This window comes from Ceratotherium simum, chromosome 6, assembly GCF_057802395.1.
Source record: "Ceratotherium simum simum isolate JZ-2026a chromosome 6, ASM5780239v1, whole genome shotgun sequence".
NCBI classification, from domain to species: domain Eukaryota; kingdom Metazoa; phylum Chordata; class Mammalia; order Perissodactyla; family Rhinocerotidae; genus Ceratotherium; species Ceratotherium simum.
The window spans coordinates 5,791,412-5,818,719 of record NC_141905.1 but is presented as its reverse complement, the minus strand read 5'-3'; the positions used below and the strand labels follow the sequence as shown (position 1 = coordinate 5,818,719).

The 27,308-nt window shown below is 55.7% G+C and overlaps 1 protein-coding gene across 6 annotated transcripts in view; it reads right to left on the bottom strand.

Annotated features, from left to right (window-relative positions):
- Positions 1-27,308, bottom strand: part of LDB3 (LIM domain binding 3) — a 61,250-nt gene that overhangs the window by 12,615 nt on the left and 21,327 nt on the right. For 3 of the 6 annotated variants that reach the window (XM_087431801.1, XM_087431802.1, XM_014789011.2), the window contains 3 exons: positions 26,167-26,336; positions 25,641-25,677; positions 19,461-19,557 (listed from right to left, as the gene is read on the bottom strand). In XM_087431801.1, coding sequence (XP_087287927.1) covers positions 19,461-19,557; positions 25,641-25,677; positions 26,167-26,336 — 304 coding nt within the window. Of the gene's footprint in view, positions 1-1,117; positions 1,239-1,849; positions 2,031-3,259; positions 3,681-9,839; positions 9,983-13,164; positions 13,348-19,460; positions 19,558-25,640; positions 25,678-26,166; positions 26,337-27,308 lie in introns of those variants that run through there. The other 3 variants (XM_087431798.1, XM_087431800.1, XM_087431799.1) reach the window with 2 other exon arrangements.

Genomic DNA, 27,308 nt, shown 5'->3' with positions numbered 1-27,308 from the left:
GAGACAGGTGTTATCTTCTCCTTTTTACATATATGGAAACTGAGGCACAGAGGGACTAAGTCATTCAACTAACTTCAGAGCTGTAAAGAGAATTCACCAGTATATAAGAACTCAAGAAGTTTCTTTTATAATTTATTGTCAGGGGAAAGAAGTTTTATTTTGTTTTGCTTTTCCCCTTGAGGAACTGGGATGTTTTCATTCTGATTTTAAAGTATACTAACTTACTGTTTCTCTTTTTGCCCTCAAATTTGCTACCCAGTCCCTGTTGCTCTGTTATCCTTCCTAATCAGCATGCTTGCTTTTCCCTCTTCTACTTGGTGCTGATTTTCTCATTCTATTGTCTTAGCCTTCACATCTATGTGACCTTCATTGGAACCTGCTTCAAATCGTTTTCTGAAAGAGGCAGGCTAGGAATAAACGAATAAACGAGTAAATGGATGAATAAGTGAATGAGTGAGTGAGTGAATGGCTAGTTAGCCAGGATGCCCAACTCTCTAATCAAGTGCTTTGTCTTCAGAATTTATGATAATTTACTCCAAGTTTTAAGATAACATATAGCACTTTGGGGAACAGAGCAACTCTGAATTCACACAGAGAGATGACAGACTCTGAAGGAACATCAAAGGAGCAGGGGAAGAGACGTTCACATGTTTGATGCTTTACCCACTTTCTCTGATTTAATCCTCACCACAACTCTGTGAGGCAAGTGTGTAGTTCCCCCTTTTACAGATGGGGAAAGCAAGGCTCAGAGGAGTTGAGTAACTCACTCTGGGTTTCAAAGCCAGCCTGAGGTGGAGCCTGGAACAGAAGCTGGGATGAAGTCCAGAGGCAAAGCCTTTTCAGACTAGATCTTGTGGTCTCCAAATCAAAACCATCTGAAAGGTTTCCCAAGTGGTGACAAGATGCCAACTTGTGGTTCACATATTTGGTGCAGGGAAGGGACCAGAGATTGAATGTGGAAAAAAAGAAGCTACAGACACCTCCCCGCTCCAAGAAAGCATGATTCTGCCATTTGGAGGCTCCTGATGGTTCAATGTGAGTGGACATATGCAGGGGTTCCCCGTGCCTGCCCCTTTCTCCCAGATTGTGGGGTCTCCCCACAGCACAGTGGTCCTACCTTTCTCGCAGTAGGGCTCCCCATCCTCCATGTGGAAGAGGCTGTTCCCGAAGGGCTTCTTGCAGGCTGCACAGATGAAGCAGGTCGTGTGCCATGTCTGTCTCAGGGCATGCATCACTTCCTGGGGGGAAAGAGCCTCAGCTCAGGAGAGAAAGGTCCAGGGGAGAGAGGGAGCTGGGCTTGACTCTCCACCAGGCCCTAGCCACTGCCGGGGCATCCCATCAGGAAGCAGGGCAGGAGAGCCCGAGAAGCGGGCCTTGGACAGGCCGAGGAAAGGCCCGGGGTGGCAGAGGAGGGATTCCCACTCATGCAGTGTTGCTGGGTGCCAGGTTCTGTGTGTGCTTACATAAGCTGTGATGCTTATCCCTCCCATCACACCTGGGAGGGAGGTACTGCTTGTTACTGCCATTTTACCAAAGGGGCGTGGAGGGTCAAGGCTACATGCAGGTGCATGGTGAGGTCAGGCTATGAAGCGACAACTTGCTTTGCAGAAGCTCCGCCACCACTTCAAGTTGTGTGGCCCAGTCATGTAATCATCTCTCGCTTCAAGTTCATTTGCTCCCTAGTTCATTGGTGGCAAACCAACTCCCTTCTAGGATAGAAACGGAGTTGTTCTCTTTCTGTCAGCAGCAACTTCTTGGCTTCCTAGTGGGATCCCCACAATCTTGGGAAGGGGGACAGATCCGCTGGGGAAAAGACAAGGGTCAGGGGAGAGGGATGCTGCCCACTTACCCCCATGATTTTGGTGTTGCACTTGGCACAGATTGGGGCAAAAAACTGCTCATAACACCGTTCACAGTAAACGTTGTTCTGCTCCTCCACAAAGCACACGTCTGCCAGGGAGGTCTTGCAGTAGGCACAGGTGAACTCTTCTGGGTGCCAGGAGCGGCCCATGGCTACCAGAAAGGGGCCCCTGGGGAAGCAGAGAACAGCACCTACTAAGGTGGCCCCAAAAGCTTGAGACCAGATATTTCAAGACCCCCAACAATATTCATACTTTGACCCAATAACCCTGACTTTTGCTATTGTTCTAATGAAATAATGTGAAATTTAGATAAAATTTCCATGCAAAAAGATGTTCATTGTTGCACCACTTAACAATAAAGAGAAATGGGGAAGCAACTCAAACATCCACCAGTAAGGACTGGGGAAGCGCATTATAGACTATCCATTCAGTTGACTACTGAGAATTATAATAAGAAGAGCAATAACGGTGGTGCTGATGCTAACATCTATTAAGTGCTTACTCTGTGCCAGGCACTATTCAAGAAGAAATTTGCATTTATTAACTTTAATGAATTTAAAAATTCTCACAACAATCCTATGAAGTAGGTACTATTATGATACTCATTTTCAGATAAGGAAACTGAGGCACAGAGAGGTTAATATAAGTTGTTCAAGGCCATGGTAGACCCAGGACACAAACCTGGGTAGTCTAGTTCCAGATTAGTAGTCAGAACAGTGGGACTATGAGGAAATGTTTTATATTTTAATTTTCACTTTTCCGAATTTTCTAACTCTTCTCTAATGAGTATGTATTACTTTATTTTTAAATAAAAGTGTTTTTCATATATACAAGCTCACCTGTCCCCCCTCCACACACACACACTATAAACATACTACATTCAAGCAGGCACCCGCCACGATCCCTGGCTTCTAAGCGTGAAATGACTTGTCTCCGTTTTAGTGTGGCCAATGCCCACCACAGCCCTGAGCAGCATGGGCCTGTCTGTGGAAAGACCCAGAAGCAACCCTAAAGGAGAGTTAGGTCAAAACTAGCATGGTCAGCTAGCTTGCGACATGCCTAATAAACCTACTGACAAGACTGTGATTCCCAGAACCCGGCCTTAGCCCAAGGGGGAGGTCCTGGCACCAGGCTCTGTGCTGGGAGCTTCACCCACTTACCTCATGGAATCCTCCCAACTCCCCAGGGAAGTGGGCGTCACACAGGTATGGCAGCTAAAGCTCAGAGTGGGTCAGACCGGATGGCGAGCCAGAGGGACCTGAGGCTGCCCTGCATGTGGCCTTCTCCATAGACCTGCCTCCTACCTCCCCTGCCCCACCTCAGGGCTCAGACAGTGGGCAAGCACCCTGCACCCCCGCCCTCCAGCACCCCAGCACAGGGGCACAGCTGGACCATACCGGATGATGCTGTTGCAGTGGCCACAGAGTGGAGTCCGGCTGCTGGCTGGGAAGCGCTCGGCCCTCTGGACAGTGCCCCTGGCAAGTGGGGACACCTGGGGACCTGTAGGGCTGTAGGCAGGGGCCGCTCGGGGAAGGGTCTGCTTACTGATGGAGGTGGTGCCCTTGCCAGGGGCAAACTTCTGAGAGAAGCTGTCGTCTGTCACCCACGGGGGGCGGCTGGCTGACTCCGCAGGGCCCCCGCTGTAGGCCGCCAAGGGTGCAGGGTTATAGCTTGGGGCAGGCAAGGGGGTATAGGCTGGTGCCGGGGAGGGGGAGTAGGTGGGGGCAGGAGAGGGGGTATAGGCAGGAGCAGGAGAGGGGGTGTAGGGAGTTGGGCTGTAACTGGCCCCCTGGGATGGACTGTAGGTAGCCGCAGGCACTGCAAGTCAAAAATATCCAAAGAAAACTGTGTCAGGAATTCATTTCCCAGCTTTCCCCACCCCCAGCCAGAGAAAGGCGACTTGAACATTAGATCGGTACAATTCCAGTTTTTACAGGAGACACGTTCCTAACTTCTTGATGCCCCAGATTTGAAAGTGCAGCAGGGAGCCAGGCGAGATAGAGAGCAGCCGGAGCAGAGCCCTCGGGGCTTGGCCGGGCTGGGAAAGGGATACCGCTATAAATATCTGCAGCTGTGCGGGGTGTGGCTCGGCCAGGCCTCGGCTGCCAGGGGCCTGCAGAAGATCGGAGTGGGGGTGGGGGTGCCGGGCAGGCTCATATCTGGTACCCTGGGTGGGAAGAAGGTGGGTGTGGCTCAGCTTGGCCTTGACTGGAACATGCTTTCAGTCGCACTCTGACCAGTGATTTGACATCAGAAATGCCTCAATCGCATGCGTTTGCTGAACCTGGACCTAGTCTAGCCTTCGGGACAAAGCAGATGGCAGTGCGTTTTCAGGTTCAGGTTTAGTACAATCGTTTTCTTGAACAACAGCTTGGCTTGATTTGTATGGGGGGGATATTCCACCTTGGTTTGATTAGAGTGGGGGTTCTTGAAGGAGTCATTCGGAGGGAGCCTGGGCAGAGAGGCTGGGATGACACAGCCCAGGTCCAGCTGCCTCTGGGGGACCCGTGCTCCCCCACATCACTTGGGTGGAAAGTGAGAGCGCATCCGAGTGACTGTGTAGAGGTTCCCAAGGAAGGCAGAGTGTAGAAAGAGAATGTGCTGCCCCACTCAGGAACCCCATTCTCCAGCTCATGGAGAACTGAGAACCTTTTTGGGGCGAGAGCACAAAGGACCACTGCAGCTGCTCACCTGGAGCCCTCTGAGGCCTGGGCCCTCAAAACCCGCGTTTCTTAGTGCTCTGCTGCCTCCACTGTGGAACCAGCGGGGGCAGACCCAGCTGCGTGTGTCCTGCACACACAGTCCAGCAGCATCCTCCTCCTCCAGCAAAGGAGGTTCCAGAAGCCTCACCTCAGCTCACAGTCTGCTCCTCTGGAAAGAGGCCTCATAACCCCCACCCCAGGAAGCATGTCAGGGCAGCCTCCTTCCCCATTCCTGAGCCTGGCCTGGGTGAATGGACTGTGCTGAGGGGTGCTGAGGCAGCCCCCACCAGGCACCAGCCTGGAAAGGCAGGCCTTTTTCAGGGCTAAAGGCTCCGGCCTGGCATCTGCTCTCTCCCACCTGGTTCCCCTGGATCACCTTGGGTGACTTGTGGCCTGCTGCTCCAACTCTGTAACTTCTGCTTCCGGCTGACTGGTCCTCAGAGCTGGGTGTCATGGAAACCCCTGCGCTGGGGGTGGGTTGGGACCAGGCCTGTGTTATGGAAAGCTGAAGGGGTAAAACCTTCCACAGCCCTGCCCTGGAGCCATCCCGGGAGTGATGCTGGCTTCCAAAAGTAAAACCCTCTTCATGAGGAATCTTCTTCCCACTTAACGAGGAGGTAGACCACGCACATAACAAATCATCTGGGTTACTCTCCTTTACAGTTGAGGTCACCGAGGCTCAGGCAGAGCCAGGAAGTGGAGAGCAAGTCTCCAAAACCATACTTTCTATCAACCCAAGCTGTGTCTGTAAAGAACACAAGTCTAACTTCCAGAAAATCTTGGTGCACTGTGTCATCGAGGAGTAACTGTCAACATAGAGGAGGCCCCATGCTCTGGCATGTAGCACAGCCATTAAGAGCACTGGGTTCAGGTTCCAGCTCTACTATATTCTGGCTGTGTGTCCTTGGGTAAGTTCCTTAACATCTCTGGGCCTGAATTTCCTTGTCTAGAAATGGCAATAATTCTTAGCACCTCACAGGGTTGTTATGAGGATTAAGGGAGATGAGAACTAGAAAGTGCTTAGCCTAATACCTGCATAGTGTGTGTGTCATTAAATGTTAGTGAGGATGGTGAGGATGGTGACTCCTGGGTCTCAGGGTCAGGATGAACTGTCAACTCATTACTCAGCCTGGTGGTCACCTAGGGGAGCCCAGCCCAGGTAGATTGTGGGATGTGGGGGGTGGGAGTGGGAGACGTGACACCCTGAAAGCAGATAACCTGGGACTGAGTCTACTCGCTGGTGGTGGAATGCATGACACCCCTGCCTGCCTCACAGAGAAGGGTGGGGACCTACCGTAGTGACACGATACATGCACTTGGTAAATTTGTGAAGCCCAAGTTCAACGTGTTGTCACCCTCTCTAACAACCTTGCATAGCTCCCAAGTGTCCAGAGCAGAGGGTCTCAAAATGCTGGGGACAGAGGTGATGCAGGGCACGCCACCAGGGAGGGGGCGGACTCTGAAGCAGGACTTCAGAGCATTGTCATCCCTCTCTGTTATCTACAATGGGGTTCTGTGCAAGATTTTGTTTCCTTTTTTTTGTAAAGTAGGGGAGATTAAGAACCCTAATCCTGGGCTGTCCAACACATAGCCCTATGTGGCTGTTGAGCTCTTGAAATGTGGCTAGTCCAAATTGAGAAACATTATCAGGGTAAAACACACACAGACTTCGAAGACTTAGTATAATACAAGAATGTAAAATATCTCATTAATAATTTTATATTGATATATTTTGAATATACCAACTTAAATACTAGAAAATGTATTTTTATTGTACAGTGCTGTCCTAATCAGAACACTGGCTACCAAGAACTGACTGCTTTCCCAGGCCAGGCCCTTTCTGTGCATTAGTTCATGTGGTACCCGCTGCGATCCAATGAGGCAGATACTATTTCCGAGCCCATTTTGCAGATGAGGAATTGAAGCTCGGGCAGCTTCAGTGACTGCTTCCAAGTCACTGAGCTCCTGAACTACCTGGCTGAGGCGGGAGGTCGCGGAGTCACACTCAACTCCAGGTCGGCTTCACCACGCCCTCGGCGGCAAAACACGCTTTAGCACGCCCCTTCCAAATAGGGCCCTTGCCCACTTTTCCTGCCTCCCTCCAGCAATACTAACTCTAGTCCCTCGGCCGGGCACACATTCTCTTCTCTCCTCGGAAGGCCTTCCAGACTCCTTGGTCCACCCTCCTTTCCTAAGCCCCACGACACGAGGGTCTCAGCGGGTCAGAGGCAGGCCGGAATCTGGACCCCGGCTGGGCTGCTTCCGTGCCCAGAGCTACCCTGAGCTGGGGACCTTTCCTTCCTCCAGGCACGGCCTGGCAGCTCCCGTCCCCGCTCGCGTCCCTCCACTCCTGGCGGGGTGGGGTCGGGGCGCGGGGAGCAGCTGCTTCGCGGGCCCCTTCCTTCTGTGCCCTTCAGCCTGGCTCGCCACGCCACCCCGACATGCCAGGAGAGACACTTGATACCCCATCTCCGCGCCCCGGGCTGTTGCTATTTTTGCGTGACGGAATTAAGCCTGTCCAAATTAGAAGGTGATATTTCAACTCTAATTGGCAAGTTCAAAAGGCCCCTATCGCACTCGGCGGCCTCGGGAATGTGTAATTAAACAAGGTGATTTCTGACTCATTCCAGGTCGGGCCTGGCTCCCCGCGAGCGCCCGGCCCCCGCCTGGCCCGCGGGCCGACGTGGCCTCCCCCGGCCGCGCGGGGCCCCTCCGCCCACGGCCAGGCCGCCCGGGCCTCCGCGCCGCCGCCGCCCGAACCCCTCCCGGGCCCCAGGTGCTCCGGGGAGCGGCCGCCCAGCCGCGGCGCCAGCGATAAGATCCGGGCTGCGAACGCCACCCTCGGCCCGGGGAGCCCCGCGAGGAGCGGAGTCCGGGGTCTGCGGAGGAGGAGAGGGGGCTCGGGCCCCCGTTCCCAGCTTCTCTCTGGGCCTCCTGCCAGCCGCCCCCGGGCCCCACCCGGCGGCCAAGCCTCCCGGGAGAGGGGGTGGAGGCAGGCGGGCTCCGGCGCGCGCCCGCCGGCCGCCTCCTTCCCTTCGGGCGGGAATGAGTTAACGTCTGCACGGCCAGGGGGCGCCGCCCAGGCCCCAGCCCGCGAAGGAGGAGGAGAGGGGCGCCGGGCGGGCCGGGCAGCGCGCGCCCCCGGAGCCGTGCCGCCCCTTGTCGGGCCTGCCGAGGAGAGTCGGCGGCCAGGCCGGGGCGCCGAAGCCAGGGGCCCGCCCCGGAAGGTGCCCCAAAGGACCCGCCTGGGAGGAGAGCCCTGTCCGGCCGGGACGCAAACGCCCTCCTTGCGCCCCGACAAAGCCTCACCTCCCCCCGCCGCTGCTCATCCAAACTCCTTTTCCACCCTCCCTCCGGTGTTCCCGTCTCCGCCGAGCAGCCGCTGCCTCGAGCTCCATCTGCGATTTTTCATCATTGCAGCCGGCTCCAAATGCTACCTATCCTGTGGGCTCTTAACCTCAGAATTTGGTGTCTCTGCCTCTGTAGGGACAGAGAAGGGCACCTCCTGTGTGCCAGGCACTGTGCTGGTGCTTCATTTTACCCAGAACGAGAAGTGTACATAGTATCATGCCTGTTTTTAAAACGAGAGGATTCAGGCCCAGGAGATGAAGTGCTTGGCCTTAGACAGCAGAGCAGGCCCTGACACGGGGGTCTGTCTGATACTAAAGCCCCTTCTACGGCCCACACTGAACACTGCTGTCACAGCGAGTTCTATAACTCGGGGGGCTGGGCTTGGCTCCAGCACCCTACACATCACGTCCCAGCTCTCCGAGGCAAGGCCCTTCTTCACTCAGTCCCTGTCTTACCTCCCTTCCTGTCCAGCCACAGTGAGAAGGCTCACTCGGGTCTCTCATTTTCCGTAACAGGACGTGCTTCTGAGTCCAGACTTTGCTGTTCCTTCACCACATAGTTGCTTGGCCCACTCTCCCTGTGTTGCATGACATAGAGAAGCCCCCTCCCTACTGCCGTAGAATTAGCTACCTCATTCTTTCCCAAACAAGACATAATTCCTCACTTCATCAGTTTTACCATATGTAAAAATGGTATATGTGCAATAATTTTGGGGGAAAGGAACAGTTTGTATCACTAATGCAAGTGGAAAATCATTATTGCTTTCCATAAATTCATGATGGCTGTAAAGATAAATATGTTGACAGTATAATGCTTTAAATGAAAAGCAGGTGCCTGCCTACTATCCTATCTCAGCCATCAGTGGGACAGGCACCAAGGTGCCACTCGGAACCCTAGTGATCCATTACCACTGTGTGTTCAGCCACCGGAAGGCACAGCTCACAGCCTCCTGCCCCCATTTGCGTTTCTAACCAGCATTCATTCATTCATTTGTTCCTTCATTCACTCCCTTTGCTGAGCATCTCCCCTGTGCCAGGCCTGAGTCAGGCGCTGGGGATATAGTGGAGATAATCTGCCACAGCCCTGCCTTCCTGGAATTCAGAATCAGAATCCAGTGGGAAGGAGGGGATAAATGGTGATATCAGCACTCAGGGCCTGGATGCCAGAAGCCCTACTGTGGACACATCCTACAGTAGGGCACACGGGACTTTCCCCTGGCCTGGGATATTACCTGCTAAAGAGCCTTTAGGTTCACTGAGCAGGGCCAGGCAAGGGAAGGTGGGGTGCAAGCCAGCCTGAGAATTGTCCTCGGGCCCTGGGGAGCAGGCCCAACTTTGCCTCGAAAAGACGGGGTCATGGGGCTGAGCCCTTGTTCCTGTGAGGGGGCAGTGATGAGAATGGGGACCAGAGAGATGGAACAGACAGCCAGTGAGCTCAGCCATCTGTAGACCCTGTGCTGGCCACTCGGCTGCCTATTACCTGTACTCTCATGCCTCTGGTTATCCTGTCTCAGCTGAGGAAACCAAAGAAAACCAGAGAGGTTGAGCAGCTTGCCCAGGGTGACACCAGGATGTAGTAGGTCTGTCCAGAGCCCATGGCATTTTCGTTATAGCTGCCTCTCCTTGGGCTTGAGCCAGACCCAGACTCCTGGAGGAATAAGCTCCTCCCCTCTAAACCCTCTCTTCTCTCACCTTGAGCCTGAAATCCCCAGCCAGGAATGTCCTCTTCCTCAGAGCTGAGAAGCTCCATCCCTGCCTGGCACTGCCCACCTGTCTCCCAGGGCTGGAGGCAGGCTCCATAGGATTCTGGCCCACAGTTGGAGGGCTGGGCCTCATTATCAGGGCCTCAGTGACCACCATCCTTCTGGGCATGTGGCCTCAGAGCTGACTCCTGGAGCCCATGCCCCTCCCATTCTGCTTCTCACCTGGCTGGTAGACAGAAGGCCGGATGCTGGCAGTGGTGACAACCCGGGGCTTGGGCACAGGGGCAGCTGGGGCCTCGCTGTATGTATGGGCGGCAGGTGCCGAACAGGTCGCAGCCGTGGGACTGTAGGCCGAGGCCTTGGGCCTGGAACCAAGGGGGTAAGAATTAGCAGCCAGAAGGTCAGCCCCACCCAGGCCCCAGGGCCTGCAGCCATGGCAGGTTGGCTGCCCGATCTTCAGGAGCCTCTGTGAGAGGAAACCTGATGGAGATGATCCTGGGGAGCTGCCAGGGGCTGTGCAGGAAAGTCCATGGGGGTCTTAGAGGAGAGGAAGCTGCTCCTTGGGTGCTGAGTCTTGGAGAGTCTGGTTACAGCAGCAGAGACACCTTGAGAAATACAGCTTATTGTTGGTGCCACCACCACAGGAGAGGGAGGAAAGCCGCCAGCCAGACAGGAGGATGCATGGAAAACCCTTCATCCTTATGGGGAGAAACTGCCAGAGTGGGGCTGGGGCTTGAGGGCGCAGAGGCAGGAGCGAAGAGAGAGATGGCGGTGGTCAGAGCTACCCCACCTCGACCTTCCGACCTTCTGGGGCACCTCCCAGGCTCACACTACCTGGCCTCCTCCCCTCCTCCTTTCCATTGTTGCTGGAGGGTGCAGCAAAGTCTCAGGTTTCTGGGCAAGAGTGCTCCAAGGAGGGCTCATGGGAAGCCAGGAGACCCCCCAACACAACACACACCCCCACACCCACACCCAGGATTCTCTTCCGTATAGAATTCCCATCGCCCTCTTCTCACTGGGTTAGCTGCCAAGAGGCCTAGAGCAGCCTTTTCCCACTTGTGACCCAGGGATTGTAGGACCAAAGAGATGGAAAAAAAAGTGTCCCAGTTCTTTGCCCTCAAGAAATGCTGTCCTTGGCCTCTCCTCTTGGAGAGCTAATGGCTCCAAGAACTCCTGAAGTTAAGCAGCCCGTTTAACTTTGATCCAGTGTTCCCCAATTTCATTTGTCTGTGAAACCTTTTTTTTTTCGTTTAAAACTAACACCTTACAGAACAGGTCCCTGGTCCCTTCCTGAATCTTTCAGATCCCAATGGGGACCACGTGACCACACTCAGGGCAAATGGGCCATTGATGGGGTTGCTGGGGAAGTGAGGCCCTGGAAATATACTGCCCCCTGGCCCATGGCTTCCTGCCTTCCTTCCACCTGTTCCTCATGAGCCCAGGGCCTGCCCCTTCCTGCTGGGCAGAGCCATAGGATAAGGGAATACCTTCCTCTCTAGGTCTCTGGGAGGGGGTGGTCCAAGCTAAGAACCTACTGCCAAGCTCCTGAGCAGATCCAGAAGGGCGCACGCTGCTGCCCCAGACAGTGCACAGGTAGGACGAGCCTCCAACAGCCAGCGTCCCAGACTGGGGGTGTGCAGACTTGCCCTGCCAAGTTGCCATGTTTCTGGTTGAATGAGGCCCTTGTCTCCCCTCCCTGGGCCTGCCTGCCCTTCTCTGATAAACCGCTGTTAAGACCAGTAGAGTAGGAGCCTCAATGGAGGAGGAAGAGGCAGTGTCCACGGGGTGCCCAGCTCCCACTGTGGTGGGAGAGGGCCAAGGGTCGGTGGGTCTCAGCCAGACTCTCCCACCAGTGGAAGATGCTTTCCCAGCATCCCAGGAGCTATGGGTCCTGTATCAGGGATTGGTGGTGGGGGAGGAAGCAGAGGCTTAAGATACCCAGCAAGAATTCTGAGGCCATGCTCCAGTGAAAGGCTGGGGTGTCCATCTGCCTCCCACTGGCTCCCTCTAGCTCCATCCCAGCCCCTGTGAAGAAGAGGAGGTAGCCGGGCCCAGAGTGTGGTCTCCTGATTCCTTCTGCTCCAGCCCGATGCTGGGAGCCCTGCGGGTCCCTATCTAACCTCCACCCAGGCCTCATCTCTCTTTGCAAGGCAAGGTGAGGAAGGGTTTGCCCTGTTGAGGGAGTCCGGAGGGCCACAGGACACGGAGGCCTGGAGTGTGGGGCTGGAGCCCCTCCTTGAGGAGGGCCCCAGCATCTAGAGCTTCCTCATCCAAACTGGGGAGGGGTCTTCCCACTTAACAGCAGGGACATTTCTTACCCTCCTCAGAGTTTCTTCTCTGTGCCTTTACCTGGAGAGATTCTGGTGTGCAGAGGGGAAGCAGCTTGCTGAGTGCCCCCAGTAAGCTGGGATAAAACAACCCCTGGAGGCCCGGGCCAGGCTCACCCTTGAGGCTTGAGTTGGACTGAGGAGAGGCTGGGCTTGGCACCCCTGGGGTTGTTGTGAGGCCCTGGGGTGGCGTCACAGCACACAGGCCTGCAGCCACTCTGCCTCAGGCTGCACCAGGGACCTATGTGTCCTGACCCAGAGAAGCATGTCCTTTCCAGCAGAATCCTGAGAGGGGAGCATGGGAGACCAGAAAAGCTGGCTCTGACCCCAAACACCAACTTGACAGCTCCACACAGCCCAGAAAAAGCTGGGCCCACCGGCCTGTTACATTGGTTGCCCTCTCCAGAATGACCTGTCCAGCCTGCCCCTCCGCCTCCCCATACCCTTTTCACCACCACCCTCCGCCTTTGCTGGGTATCCAGGAGGACAGGTGGGAATGCAGTAACTCACAATACTTGAGAACACTATATGTGCTAGATGTTTTATGTACCCTTTTTCTATCTCGATCCTATAGAACAGATTTTGCATTAAGCATATTAGCAGATGAGGAAACTGAGGCTCAGAGAAGTCGAGTCACTTTCTGAAGGTTACAGACAGTAAGTGGTGGAGGAGAGATTTAACTCCCACCACACCAGGCACCCCTGGAGTCAGCATGCTTCTCCATCAAGAGAAGAGAGGGTAAGGGACGAGGGCAAGTTAATTGCTAAATATCTGGCCAAATCTGACCCACGTTCTGTGCCCAGGTCAATGCTCCCTCCTCCATGGAGACCTCCTTGACATCCTCAGACCACAGGGACAACTTTCATTCTCCCTAATCCCAGTCCCGGGAACACAGTCTTTCCACACAGTCTCCCTTTGTTATCTAACTGTGTATGTGTGGGTATGACTGTTACCTCCCTCACTAAAGCATGTGCCCCTGGGAAGCAGGGCGACGCACCCCTGCCCTGTCCTCAGCCATGCACAGTACACTCCCCAGAAATGCACCCCAGCTGCCCTTTCACTGTCAGCACCAAGCAGTGCTGGCCTTGGCTTCCCCGGGGCCCCGACCACCTTGGATGGGCCTTTCTGAGGCCAGACACAGCTGCCAGCAGATGGACCCAGCGTGAGCCTCTCCTGCCTTGCGTCCCCACGGTCAGGGCCAGCACTCGTGGGCCAGTTACCTTGGACTGTCCGCTGGGCTTGAGGCGGGGGCTGTGGCAGAGGCGGTGGCAGTGTGGGCATCGGCCGTGGCCGGGGGTGGCGAGGCTGTGCTGGGAGAGGCAGCGGCAGGCAGCTGGGCAGAAGCAGGCAGCAGCGGGGTGGTGGCCTGGCTGGTGCACACTGGAGCATGCTCAATAGGGGTGCTGATGAGGCGGGACCAAGAAAGACAACAGGTCAAGGGGGCCCCTCTGCATGGGGGCAGTGGCTGCCGCAGAAGCGGGCTGGGTGGAAGGCACCATCCGTACTGCAGACAGACCAGATCTTCCAGAAGGCATGTCCCCAGGCTCAGGAAAGAGCCCCCCAGGACCCCGGGAGGGAAGGGCTCAGACCACAGGGAGAATATCATGGTAACATCAAAAATATCCTCAAACCTGGTGAGTGCCCCCCACCATTTTTGTGTACTTCCTAATTGTTCTTTTTCAACATGTATTACAAAAACACAGCGTGGGGGGAAAGTAGATGGAACTATCAGTCATGGCTCCTTCCCATCCTACCTTCCTTTTTCCTTCCCCCTCCCCATCTAGTCAGAGGCACACACTGCCTTTGAGAAGGGATGATAAATGACAAAAGCAGAGGTAAGAGATTCGACTGTTGAGGGCTTAGGCTGTTGTGAGCCGGGGCTGTAGGCTGTGAAGGACTCAGGGCACTGACAATACATTTGGAAGATGGACGAAAGCTACCATGCCAGGCAGGTCAAGGTTATCTGGATCAGAAAGAGGGCAACGTGGCACGGGGTATTCGAGAATAGAGGCAGCGTGCCCCTTTTCTGGGTAAACCCCGGGAAAGGCAGGACCCCGGGTCCCCTCTGATCACGGTGAAGGCCAGGCAGACCCGAGACAGCCCATCATGTGGCCTGGGGGCCGTGAAGGGTTTCCCACACACCCAAGAGTGACACAGACACGGCCCGGAGTGCCTGTACATCTGAAAGGGAACGAAAGAGGTGACTGCTCCGCCAGCGTGGACCAGCGTGACCAAATGGGATGGGGACATCCCAGCAGATGCCAGCACAGGTAGACTATGACCAGGAACCAGGTGCCTGGACACCCCGCCCCGCCTGCCATGGCATTCTGTAAGCACATCTTCCCCCAAACCACTCAAGGTTATCTGGACCAGAAGAGAGGAGCATCAGAGCCTGGTTGATGGGATTCGATTTCTATCACCTGTGAAACAGGGCAGAGACTAAAAGTTAAATTTTAGGAAAGCAAAGAAAAGCACATTCTTTGCTCATTTGGGTCGATGGTCTCAGACCTGTACTTGCTGCAACAGCAACAGGATACTTCAACCCCTGTAGGGGGATAACATTCCCATCCTACAGGATTCATTCATCGACCTCGTACTCTGTGCCAGGCAGATGTCTTTACTTCCTTACAAAAAATTCCTGATGTGGGTACCATGGATTATATTTAATAGATGAGGGAGTGCAGACTGAGAGAATTCAATTGCTCAAGCTCCTAGAACTTATCAGTAGTGACAGCAGGATCTGACGAGGGGCGTCTGGATTCGAAGCCTTAGCCGGGACCTCGAGTGGCCCCTCACGAAGGAAGAAAGAAACTTCTTCCAGCGATCAGTCAAGTAGAATCTTTCCCCACCAAAAGACACTATTCCTATTTGAAATAATTAGAATAATCATCTTCCCTCTGTGAGTGCTTACCAGATGCCAGGCCTTGTGCTACACAGCTGTGTAAGCATGACTCCATTATGCCACTGATCCTTTCAACCTCGCTGGGTGATTGGTATCAAGATCCTCATTCTACAGATGAGGAACCTGAGGCCAGAGAGGTTGAATCTCTGCTAAATCGTCACACAGCTGCCAAGTGGCACAGAAGGGTGTGATCCCTAATCGCTACCACACTTCTCAGATTTTAGTATGTGGACGAATTGCCTGGAAATATTGTCAAAATGTGGCTTCTGGTTCAGTGGGTCTGGGACAGGGCTGCAAGTCTGCATGCCTAACAAGCTCCCAGGTGATGCTGATGCTGCTGATCCGTGGACCACACCTGGAGTAGCAAGGTGCTACAGAGGTCTGTCCCAGATAGGAATGCCAGTGGGCCATGAGTAAATGCATGTTTACCAAAGCATCACTGAATTGCTCTCCTCCATCCAGAGTGGTGTATGATAATAGTAGAGAGAAGCATGAAATAGTGTGAGAGGGTCAGGGAAGAAGAGAGCTGGAGGAGTGGCAAGATCGTAGGTTGGCTATCTCACAGGAGGGAGCACCATTCTTCTCTGTGACCATGTAGGACGCATCCAGGATGGACAAATGCAGTGGCCATGTCCTGTCCAGCCCATTCCCAGGTTAGTGGTTCAGAGAGGAGGCCTACGGCAGCCCAGCTCTCTGGCCTGTGGCAGTGCCCAGCCCTGCCCCCCCCACGAGGCCGCTCACCCACCCTCCATGAATGAACCTGGCTTCTGGAAGCCACGCCTATGAAATGGCTGCCTCAGAGAAGTAGCGGTAGGCCCTGAAGCCATGCCACTGAGCTGGCTGCTCAGCCCCTCACAGCGTGGGCAGGTATGGTCTGGAATGTCTGGCTGACACAGGACACCCAGGCTCCTTTATCTGTTTCTCCCTGACCCTGTCCCATGTTTCCAGGGGGCTTCTGGGAACTAAGGACACTGCACAGAACAGGAGTGATGAAAATGTCCAGGCTGAGGATAGCATCCTGTAGGACAAATAGAAAATTGGCTTTGCCTGTCCCCCGTGCTTCAATTCCCTGTCAGACCTGCTTACCTGCTGCTCTCCTCAGGCATAGCACCAAATGAACCCTGGGTTCATGAATGTGGGTCCTCTACTCCACGGCCAGGACAAAGGGCATGCACGTGAGCCTGCTGCTTGGGGTTCTTGCTGAGTGGCATCCTGTCTAGACTCCTGTCTGCAGACACCAAGCAGCCAGGGCACAGGGTAAGTAGGGGCAGCACTAAAAAGCATCTTGAAGGATCTTGGGTTCTTGCCCAGATAAGTTTCTGCCTGAAGTTTGACAAGCCTCCAGAAACCCCAAGGAGGGGGTCTCAGAGAGCAAGCCTCACAGAGAATTTACTTGGCCCTGGCTTCAGTCCCAAAGACAGTGCCCACAAGGTCACCCGAGCCTGGCCTAGGATTCTATGGCTGCCTCTTGCCTTGGTCATATTTCACTTTAAACATCTAAGCAAAAACCAAACCAAACCAACTATCCTCAACTGGTCATGGCTGCATGGGGAGGGTGTGGCCAGAGGAGAAACAGCCTGGCCACAGTCCCCTTTTCAGCCCCTCTCTTCCCTCAACCAGTTGGCTTCAAGGTAGAGCATGCCAACCCTGTGCCCCTGCTCTGTTGTGGTGGCCCTTGGTGGATGCTCTTATTGATGGCAATGAGACTATGTATGAAAAGGATGGGGAGCGTATTGGTGGTGGTGCTGGGTCTTGGGGTTTGTGGTCACTGGGCTCAAGTTGGAACTGTTGGTGATGGTGGGGGTGTTGTGACTGATGGTGCTGGGGAGTGGTTGCCATTATTGGGGTGATGATGCTATTTGTATCAGTTAAGAGATGAGAATATGAACATCTTTGTTGATTGGATGATGACAGAATACCAGTCAGGTGGTTGGTCTTGAAACCTTTCATGCTGCCACCCACCTAGTTGACATTCCATCTTGCACCCTGATGACTATTGCTCAGGGCAGCCCTGACCACGTCACTTTGCTGCAGGGCTGCTACACTGCACAACTCCAGGGGCCCTGTTGACACTGGAGTCTAGGCGAATGACACTCCCCAAGCACTGTGCTGTGCACAGCAATCTCCACTGGCTGTCATGTGAATGGTGCCCTGCAACCTTCACTAGTTCCACATTGCCTTCAGAACACAGTCAAAATCCACAGCCTGGCCTTCCAGCTCTGGACCACTACTAACCATGACATCCTCTGCATTCCTTCCATTCCAGCCAAAATGGTTAACTCGGGGTTCTGGGACACCCTTCATCTCATCAGCATCTCTGCTCCCTCTGCTTAGAGTACCTGTCCAGCCTTCCCTAACTGCACATGGCCCAATCCTAGCTGTTCTTAGAGACCAAACGCACAGACCCCTTCTTCCAGGAAGCCTTCTTGGATCCTCCAGCTGGAGGAGTGCTCCCCGTCTCTGGACCTCACATGATCAACCTTGCATCATGGTGAGGCACAGCCACATCGGCCCTTTCTGACTCCTTTGGCACCCACAGCAGCCAGGACTGGCACCTTGATTAATGCCCACGGACACAGAATGCTGAGACATCTCTCCTGATTACTCCAGAGAGCTTCACATGGACCCCTGTCCTGGGGCCACCCAAGCTGCTGCATGCAGGCGCCTGGGGACACTAGGAAGGTACCAGGCAGGCTGGAAAGCAAACGAGAGCCTTCCAGGGTTTCAGCCAGGTGGCTCCAAGAGGTCTCTGACAGGCCGGGGGCTGGGGACAGGCGACTGTGAGGTCACCAGCTCTGACTGGCTCAGGTCCTCTGCCAGCCTTAGGATACCCACTGCCTGGGGCCTCTCTCTGTCTGGCAGGTCCCGGCCCCACAACCCACTCTTGGGCTTTGGAAGTCCTCAATAAAAGGTCAGCTAAATATGGGTGTGCTCTAGGATGCCTAGATGTAGGCAGGAGCACACACTCCCCCAGCCAGCCAGCCCTGCCTGGTCCTGGCGTCAGACTGCTAGAGGCAGGGAGAGATGGAGGCCAAGGTGAAACAGGCTCCCCGGGGGGCTTTGGGGAGCATCTCAGGGTGGTGGCCAGGATAGAGCAGTCTCCCCGGCTGGCCCTTCCAGGTGGGAGTGCCAAGGTCCCTGGAGGCAGAAGGAAAGCCTGTGCCCAGGTGGCAGAAGTGGGAACGAGGCTCTGGTCCAGTTCAGCCACAGAGGTGGTGGCGGAGTCCTGAGGGACGGGCCACGGCATCTGCCTTTATTTGCTAAGTGCCCTTGGTCTCGTGTTCTCAGCCTGTGATTCCTGCAATCAAGGAATAGGCTGATGGGTAGACAGGTGGGGAGGATGTGAGGCTGTCAGCCTGGCCCTTCCTAAATGCTCAGGACTAGGACAAGGCCGCAGCTGGGTGAGGGCCGGGAGAAAGACCCAGCTGGAGGTCTTCCTGCCCTCCTGCTACCTGAGCAAGATTCTACTCAGTACATCTTCCACCTCCTCTCCCCCAAGCCATGGCCCCGACCCTCTGAGGCTCCCCAGCAGCTCCCCTGTGAACTGCTTCTTAGCCTGGACCCCCTCTCTCACCTCCTGGACCAGGGCTGAGGGTGAGCAGCACTCTCCTGGGACAGGGGCCTGCGGCATGCTTTCTGATGGGGAGGGATGGACAGCTCAGCGTGCTGGTTGCAGCTGGGTGTGGGAGGAGAGGCAGGGGGCATTTGAGTACCCCCCTCATTCACACTGCCCCGTGAGAGGCTACGGCTGCCCACCAGGCTGCAGCACAGATTCCCGCCTGCCATTCGCCCCGCCTGAGTGCCATAGCCCAGGCAGGGCCCTCGAGGCGGGAAATCGGTGGTGGGCAGAGCTTCCCCTGTCCCAGCCCCAGCAGGCACCCCCTGCCCCTCTTCAGGTGGTGCCTGTCTTCTCCTTGTCTCAGACATGCCCCTCTCGGGTGGTATGCACACAGGGACAGCATGATTGGGGCTGCTTTGCTTCATTTCAAATCCTCTTTATTTCAGAACAGCATACTTGTATGTACAGGAGAGAGAACTAGGTAGCCAGCACAGACAGCACGGAGAGGAGAGCGCACACCCCAACCTCACCACAGCCAGGAGGGGCCTCTGTCTCATCTACCCTGGGCTTCCACTTCCTCTGCAGAGAGCCCTGTTCTGGCTGCCCAGGCTCCAGGGGGCAGCGAGGGAGCCAGTGGGGCCAGGGAGTTGGCCTCTTCCCAGGACCCTGACCTACAGGTGACTCGTTCCAGGATGGCACTGGGCCAGGCTACCTCTCCCTGGACCTGAAGCTGGTGGGAAACAGACCAGTGGCACATTGTTTCCCTTGGTTCTGGGTGTTACAGCAGCAAACCCCGTCACGTCCTCTCTGATCTACGGCTAAGGCCCTGGGCTCGGGCTATTTGGGGGGTGGTGAGGGTGGCAGTGAGGGGTGGGGGGGTGCAGTGCTGCGTGGGGTTGGGCAGAGAGCAGAACTGCTGCAGTTGGCTGTCCAAGGTGCCCCGCGGCACAGCTATACATTCTCAAGCATCACCATGGGGCTCACATGCCAGATCTGTGTGGGGGAAGGAGACAGGGGGTCCAGCCTGGGAGGGGTGGGAGGTTCCAGACAGCCTTTTAGCTTTTAACGTTAAGGCTTTGGGCTGAAAGGCCATGGTGCCAGTTGCGCAATTTGGCAAAACGTGGGCTGTTACGTTCCGTTTCAAACCTTTCCCTGTGGCACAGAGAGAGAGACAGAGACAGAGAGAGACAGAAAGAGAGAGAAGAAAGGAAGAGAGAAAGGGGTTAGGGGATGTGTCCGCCATTCCCCTGATAGCCGGGGCAGAGGGCGTGGGAGGGAGGAATCTGGCTTGGAGAGGCTTTGCCATCCAGGGGTACTTTCCAGGTAGTCAGGCCTGGTTTGGGGCAAGACCAGAATCCCAAGGACCAGATTCAAGGGGCTGAAGTTCCTGACTTGAGTGGGGGGCCGTAGAGAAGGGGCCTGGCTAGTGGGCCTGAGGGACCAACCTGGGCAAAGGGGGTCTCTGGGTTCTCCCTGGCCCAAGTGGTTAGGGCTGGGCAGGGCTGCTTTGGCTGTGGGCTCTCGGGACTGAACCAAATTGGCAGGTGGGCCTAGCATGGTCTCTGTCCCCAAGCTGGGCATTAAGAAGGAGGAATGCCTGTTCCCATATTGAGGCTTGGTGAGCAGACCTGTCACCTCCCTGTGCTGCCCTGGCCTCTGCCAACGCTTCTCTGTCCACAGAGACAAGCCTTCAAACACCACCGACTGTCCCCACCCACCTAGACCTGAGCACAGCCAGGCACACGCGTGCACACGCATACTCACAAGGCCACTGGCACACATACAGAGGGCCGGGACTTCTCGCCAGCAGGGCCTCTGGGGCTCAACCCACGGCCTGCTTAGCCCAAGGCGTAGGACAAAGCAGGCAAGGAGCAGCCGGAAACGTGGAGATGGAGGATGGCGTGCCTGGCAAAGGCTAGTGCCGCGGATGCCAGAATCCTAGGCTGGGGGCCTCTACTGTCCTCCAGACTGGAGGTGCAAACTGGGGGCCCAGCGGCCGGGTCTAGCCACAAATACAGTGTGTTTAACCAGGACAGTGTCTAAAACTCCTTTTAAAAATTAATTGCTACATCCAGATCATGGAATACTACTTAGCAATAGAAAGACACAAATGAACCAATGGTATGCTCAACAACTCAGATGAATCCCCAGGGAATTAGGCTGACTGAAAAAGCCAATCCCAGAGGGTTGCGTGCTGTATGATTCCATTTATACAACATCTTTGAAATGACAAAATGATAGAGGGAGAGACCAGATAACGGATTAGTGGCTGCCACAGTTCAAGGAGAGGGTGTGCATGTAGGGAGGGGATTGTGGCCATAAAAGGGCAATAAGGGGGGGTCCTCGGGGTGATGGGAATGTTCTGCGTTTGACTGTATCAGTGTCAATGTCCTTGTTGTGATATTGTACTGTAGTTTTGCAAGATGTTACCATTGGGGATAAAGGGTACAAAGAATGTCTCTGTATCATTTCTTACAACTGCATGCCCATCTGCAATTATTTCAAAATAAATAGTTTAATAAATGAATTGCCAGCATATAAAAATCAGGAAGACCAGCTTTAGGTCTTCAAAAATCAGAGGATAGGGCAGTGCTGGTCTTACACTTCTGCATGGTAACAGTCCTGTGTCTGCACATTTACACCTGGCCGCCTTCCCACATCTGCATTACTGGGCAGAGTCCCCTACATACATCGTGAGTCCTGCATATTGGGTCTCTGTGTAAGATTCTGTTTGACAAAAGGGGCCCACTGCTAATATATCTGAAAACCAATGGTCGAGTCCAAACTTTCCTAATACCAAGAGGAAGGCGAGGCCCAAAGACATCATGTGAATGCCCTGAAGCCACACAGAAACTCAACAGCAGAACCACAGTATAAGTGCCATGCGTCTTCTGCTGCCTGCCTCTCTGAGGTCGGGGAGAAGGGGCGAAGACGGCAGGAGCAGAGGCCCCGCCGCAGGGCTCACACAGCCCCGCCGACAGCACCACGGGCGGCAACAATCGATCGTCCCAGAGAGACGCCCGCAGGACACAGATGCGGCCAGCCTGTCCAGCCAGGCCTGCAGCCTTTGTCATCAGTGCTCACTGCCAGGGCCAGGGACAGTGCTGGAGAGCCGGCAGGTCTAGTGGACCTGCTCTGCTGGGAGCGGTTTGGAAATTCACAGACAGCCAAGAGAGGAACGAGGAGAGAGGGGAGGAGAGAGAGGAGAGCGGGCGAGGGAGAAAGGAAGAGAGGTCGAGGGACAACCACGAGGGCTGCTCAGGTGGCACACGGTGTCCTGGTCTCTCCAGTTGTGGTTTTCAAACTTGTTAGGCTGGTAGAACACCAAGGACTAAAAATCCACGAAACGCAGGTAACTCTGGTATCGACAGCTGCCCACGGCCTCCTCATGGGGGTTCCACGTGGGGGAGGACCGAGCTGGGCTGCACCACGAGGGTTGGCCACAGGAGCTACGACAGAGCTGAGTGTGCCCAGAGAGGGAAGAGGACCTGAGGTGCCCAGGGAGGTTGCAGGGGAAGGAGGAAGGAGCCAGTAAGTCTGGGCGCTCTGTCGGGGAGGGGCGGGGTGAAGAGGAAAGAGAACCTTGGATGGCTGCACAATGGGGAAGGGACTTGGGAGGGTTTTTATGGTGTTTGTGGAGGGGTGTGCAAGGCAACCCTCACCTTCAACTTCTCTGTGAACTCGTCACTAAAATCAAATTTGTTCCTTAACACCAGGGACTAAGAGAGACGCAGAGCTCCTTACCTAGGTGAGCGTCAGGTAAACACAGAGACAGCACCTGTAGACAGCTGCTCCACACGGTGGGGCCAGGGGCTGTCTGGGTTACATACTGGGGTTCTCTGGGATGGTTACAGCCAAGCAGTGGGATCCAAATGCCTCAGAGATTCAAGCCCTGCCTCGGATGAAGCTAGCCTGCACCCACTCCCACCCCCATCAGGGCTGCCCAACATGGACCTGACTTCTGAGCCATCAGGCCCTAGAATGCTTCCCTGAAGTCAGAGGGAAGCTGTGGTGACCTCTCAGATTAAAGGCTCAGTTTTTGGATGGACACGCTATTTGTGCTTTGCTACTTCAGGTGGAGGCCAGAGCCATAGTACTACCTGCACCCGTGTGGAAGCTGGCAGGAAGCTAGTGTTTAAGCACGCCTGGACAGTTTGCTAAGGTGCTGGGGTCTTTCCTGGGAGGGGAGCCAAGTCCACGCTTGATGTTTGGGCTGTTCAGGGGCCCACCCTGCCTCACCCGTAGAGGTAGGGTCCTCAAGATTAGGCTCTGCCTTGGGCTGGCCAGCAGGTGGGCACTGGAGCCTCAGAGGGAAGCTATCTGCTACCAGATACCAGAGACAGCATCAGAGCGTAGGGAGCCAGGGCCCAGAGAGAGGAGGGGAGGGGAGGAGAAGGCTGCAAGCGCTCTGGGACTCTGGGTGGGGCAGGCCTTGGAGGTGGAGCAATGACATGTGAGGGGAGAGTCTGCAGGGTCCTCTGACATGCAGACTGATGCCTGCCCTCCAGGCCACCAGTCCACTGCCTGGTACAGAATGCCCAGCACCGCTCACATGGCATTCCCGCCAGCTTTCCCACCACACAGCCACAGGAAGGAGAGAGCACCTTTGCATGTGGACAAGACTGTACAGGCTGTCACCACGCACAGACTGCCCGGCCAGGATTTGGCAAACTCAGGCTCTGCTGGAGTAAGCTACTTGGCAGCGGTGTGCAGTGAAGCCCCCCGGGAGAGGCAGCCTTCCTGAGAGACCCCTGGACTCCTCACTGTGAGTGCTGCTAAACTGGGATGAGAATGAGACAGAGGCCACGGCTGCCCTCAGCCAACAAGACGGGTCAGCAGGGTCTGGGGACAGCAGTTTCTGACTTGGGAGTGGGGATGGATGAAAGTGGGGCTCAGGCCCTGGGGAGCAAGATCCCTGACCAGCCTGGACCCGGGGTGGGGACAAGCGTGCTCCCTGCTGCTCAGATGGCCTCTCGGGTGAGTCGGGGCCCCAGCTGTGACCAGTGGCCACAGTCGCTATTTCAGGCTTTAACTGCAAACAGAATTGAATGGCTGCACTCCCCACCCCTAGGTCCACAGGCTGTGTGGGATTCAGTGAAATGAAAAAGACCACCCTCCTCCTGTGGCCACAAGGAGGATGGGCATTTTGGCGGATGCTATGAAGACAAGCTTCCAGAAATTAAAGTTAGGAAAAGGGAGAGAGCAGGAGGCTCATGCGCTTCCAGTCCTGGGCAGAAGGCTTGCTGGGTGCCCCAGAGCCTTCACCGCAGGGCCAGACACCCCCGAGGGTGGGGGCAGCAGCTTTCTCGGGGTAGGAGCCTGGGACTGGGGGAAGAAGCAGGCTGGTGCCTCTTTTGGGGCCCGCTTTCCAGATTTCCCTACAATGAAACCCTGTGGAAGCTGAGGGAGGGGCTCCAGGACCCGCCACAGAGTTCTCAAGACCCCAAGACACACTGGCCCTTCTGCTGGGGGCTGAGCCAAGCTTGTGCGGGGTTAGGCCCCAAGGGGAATGGTTAACCTCCCCACATATCTGCAGGACCAGGTAGAACAAGACCCAAGAGATGCTTCTAAAAAGGGGGAAGGGGGAGGCCAACGATGAGGCTGGGACTCACCCTTAATACTGCCGTTTGTGTTCTCTTCACTCAATAACTTCACAGAGCCGGCAAATATCCCAGGGGAAATATAGCAATCTACCTGCACCAGTGCCCTTCCACCTTCTACACGGTGTCTGGTTAATGAGGTGCGAGTTTAGAGGGACCGGCCAGAAGAACATAAAGTGATCAGAAGTACTTCAGAGGAGACAGTGGGGGCCAGAGAGGCAGGGGTCGGAGCCTTGTGGGAGAGGAGCAAACGCCCCTGCTGGCTTGTGGATGGAGGGAACCTGGGGACTTTTAGGCTGTTTGCTGTGGGGGGTGTGCTATAACGCCTCTCTATGAAATCTTTGGTAAAGGCTATATAGCTCACTGGAGCATCTATGTGGGTGGCTTCAAAGAGGAGGTGGGATGAACACAGAACCAGCACGCAGGAGCAGTGGAGCATAGGAGAGGGGAGACCTGACAGCTCAGTCAGACGTAAAATAGCTAGATACTAACTTTTGAGCTAAATCACATATCATCTCAGTTCAGGTTCTTTATAAACACATTGCAGGCACTGAAAGGTTAAGAACCATTACTGCAACAGCATGCCATCATTAGCAGGCCTGGGAGGACCACACTTTAGGCTTGGATGTCCCAGCCAAAGAGTGGAAGCAACTTGGATTGGCAAAAATACAGGTTCAAAAATAAAATCCACATCAACTCCAGCTGACCGCAAAGTCCCACTCTCCGCACAGTCCTGTGGCCGCCACATGCTGGTGAGCAAGTACAGAAAGCCCGGCCCAGGGTGGAAGAGGGCCCCTGAGCCCAGCCCCTCACACGGAGGCCGCCACAGGATGTGCTGGCCCAAGGCAGACTCTCCCAGGAAGAACATGCAAACGACACGCTTGCCTCCAGAAGTGTAAGCACAATCACACTGGGCCCCATGCCTCACCATGGAAGGCCCTAGTAGGTTCCGGCGGGTTCTAGGGCAGTGTGACCCCCTCACGCTCAGGGTCATGAGCACCTGACAGATGGCAGGTGGTAGGTTAGTGGCTGTGGCCTCAGGCCTGCACAGATGGAGAGACCATTCCCGGAGAGACCTGGTCCTGCATAAGCCCCTCCTCACGCCCAGGGCTGGTCTTCCCTTGCAGCAGCCTTTGTGCTTTGAGCAATTTACAGAACTAACACCTCAACGTAGGTCTGGACAGGTGAGTCCAGGGGTCAGGCGCCCATACCCAGTGCAGCCCTCTGCGTGCCCGCTTCCCAGTGCCTAGCCTCCAGATGCACAGGGGACAGGCCCTGAGATGAGCGGGCAGGCAAGGCTGCCGGCTCGGTACCCTCACAGGGAGAGATGCCTCATTCTCAACAGCCCAGCGAAGGCCAAAGCAGCCCTGCCCCTGCCCAGGGACAGAGCCAAGAGAGCCCAGAGTCCTCACTCCTGCAGCCTGGGCCTGGGGGATAGAGTCTCAGCTCAGTACCCTTTCACTGACCCAGACAAATGCCCCAGGCCAGCGTCTGCCCGAGCCCTTCAGGGGCCAGGAGTGTCCAAACACATGAACTTGAGAGGGTCCTTCCATGAGTCTTGTGACCCGGGGGCTGCCCTGGGAAGGGATGGGGTTGGGAAGGGCCAGGCCACAGAGCCTGAGTCCAGCCACTTACCTTGACCTTCGCAAAGCTTCTTCGTCAGGGTCTTGCACTGTGGGCAGAAAGTTGCTGGTCAGGAGGAATCACACAACATAAGGAAAAAAAGCCACTGGAGCCCTGTGGTGCTGAGTCCCCACCAATGACTGAACAGTTACTGTCCCTAGCCTGTGTGCTGGGCGGAGGGTGGGGGGAGAGAGGCGACGTGAGAGGGAATGTGCAATTGGGGGAGTGGTCAGAGGTGTGGCCTGAGGGGTCCTCTTATCCCAGCTCTGGCCAGTCAGTTCTCCTGGAAGCACCATGGCCAGCCTGCTGCCCACTGAGGGGGTCGGGGAGCTGAGCAGAAGGCTGATGTCATTTTCTTGCCCCAAGGGGCCCCAAAGGGGCTCAACAGGCTGCTAAGGATCTATCAAGGCCAGCTCATCTTCAAGGGTGGGGGGCTTGACTCCCGGCTTCTGTGGGCCTGACAACTGTGGAGTAGGGCCCAGGACCCTCCCGGCCTCCAGCATCTCCCCTTCCTGCCCATCGCCCAGCCCTCACTTACTGAATTCTGTGCCCGTCATCTGGGCCAGGATGCGGAAGGAGCGGGACTGCAGGTTGGAGGAGCGGCGGGCCCACTCGTCAGCCTCATCCTCCGGCTTGTTCTGGTTCTTGATCACAGCCTGATACACGGGAGAGGCGCTGTCCACAGTGAGGTCTTTAATAGGAAGGCTCCTGCAGGACAGAAAGAGGCCGTGGGCGAGGGCTGGGCTGGAACCCTGCTCCCCACCCCTGCATGCCCCCCACATCGCATCTCCTTGGCACTCCCTGCATCCCCAAGCCCGTTGGTGGCCCCTACTTGTCTGAACCCACCACGCCCTTTATCCCCTGCCATCTGAGAGTCTGGGACGAGGGCTTGGCCTGGCTCCTCAGTGCTCAGAGTGGTCACAGCGGAACAGTGATTCCTCTCACAGAGGGTCAGAGGGCTCAGCTCCCTCCTGCCAACCACCCCTCCACCCACGCTTACTCTAGGCACAGGCCTGAGGACCGCCCCCACCCCAGGGGCTGGGTCTCCTTTAAGGAAAGAGGAGGCAGAAGAGGTCTTCTTGAAGTAATTTTGACCTCCCTGAGCAGGCCCTGAGTTTGGGGCTGGTGAGGACAGGCCATTCGGGGGACCCAGAGGCTTCCTCAGGGTCGATCCCTTGTCTTTCTCACACCTTTGGATCCAAATGGGGGAGCCGCCAATGCTGTGCCTGCCCGGGAAGAGGCCTGGGGGCTCTGGCTCAGCCGTGAACAGGTAGGCTCGGCACCGAGGTGGTGGGAGAAACACGGCACTGCCCACGTGGCCTGGCACTGCCGCAGACGGTGGGGTTTGTGGGCTGGGGGAGCTGAGAGAGCTAGTCCTCTGCGCCAGGGCAGTATAGCCTTTGAGGGGGACCCGGTGACCTTTCTTTAGACTCCCGGGGTCTGGCACATAGTAAGTACTCAAAACTTAGTTGAATGAAGGAATCCTAGATCAGAGCCAGAAGGGACCCCAGAGCCCCTTGGGTCCAGTGCCTCCCAGCCCAGACCAGACTGCAGGGCAGGATATATCAAAAGCTTTATGAGGGCCCACTCCCCCTGGCCAGCGAGGGCTGGAGTATCCAGGCCGCCCAGCCCACCCTCTCAGGAGTCAGAGCGGGCTCGGGCGAAGCTCACAGCAATAAC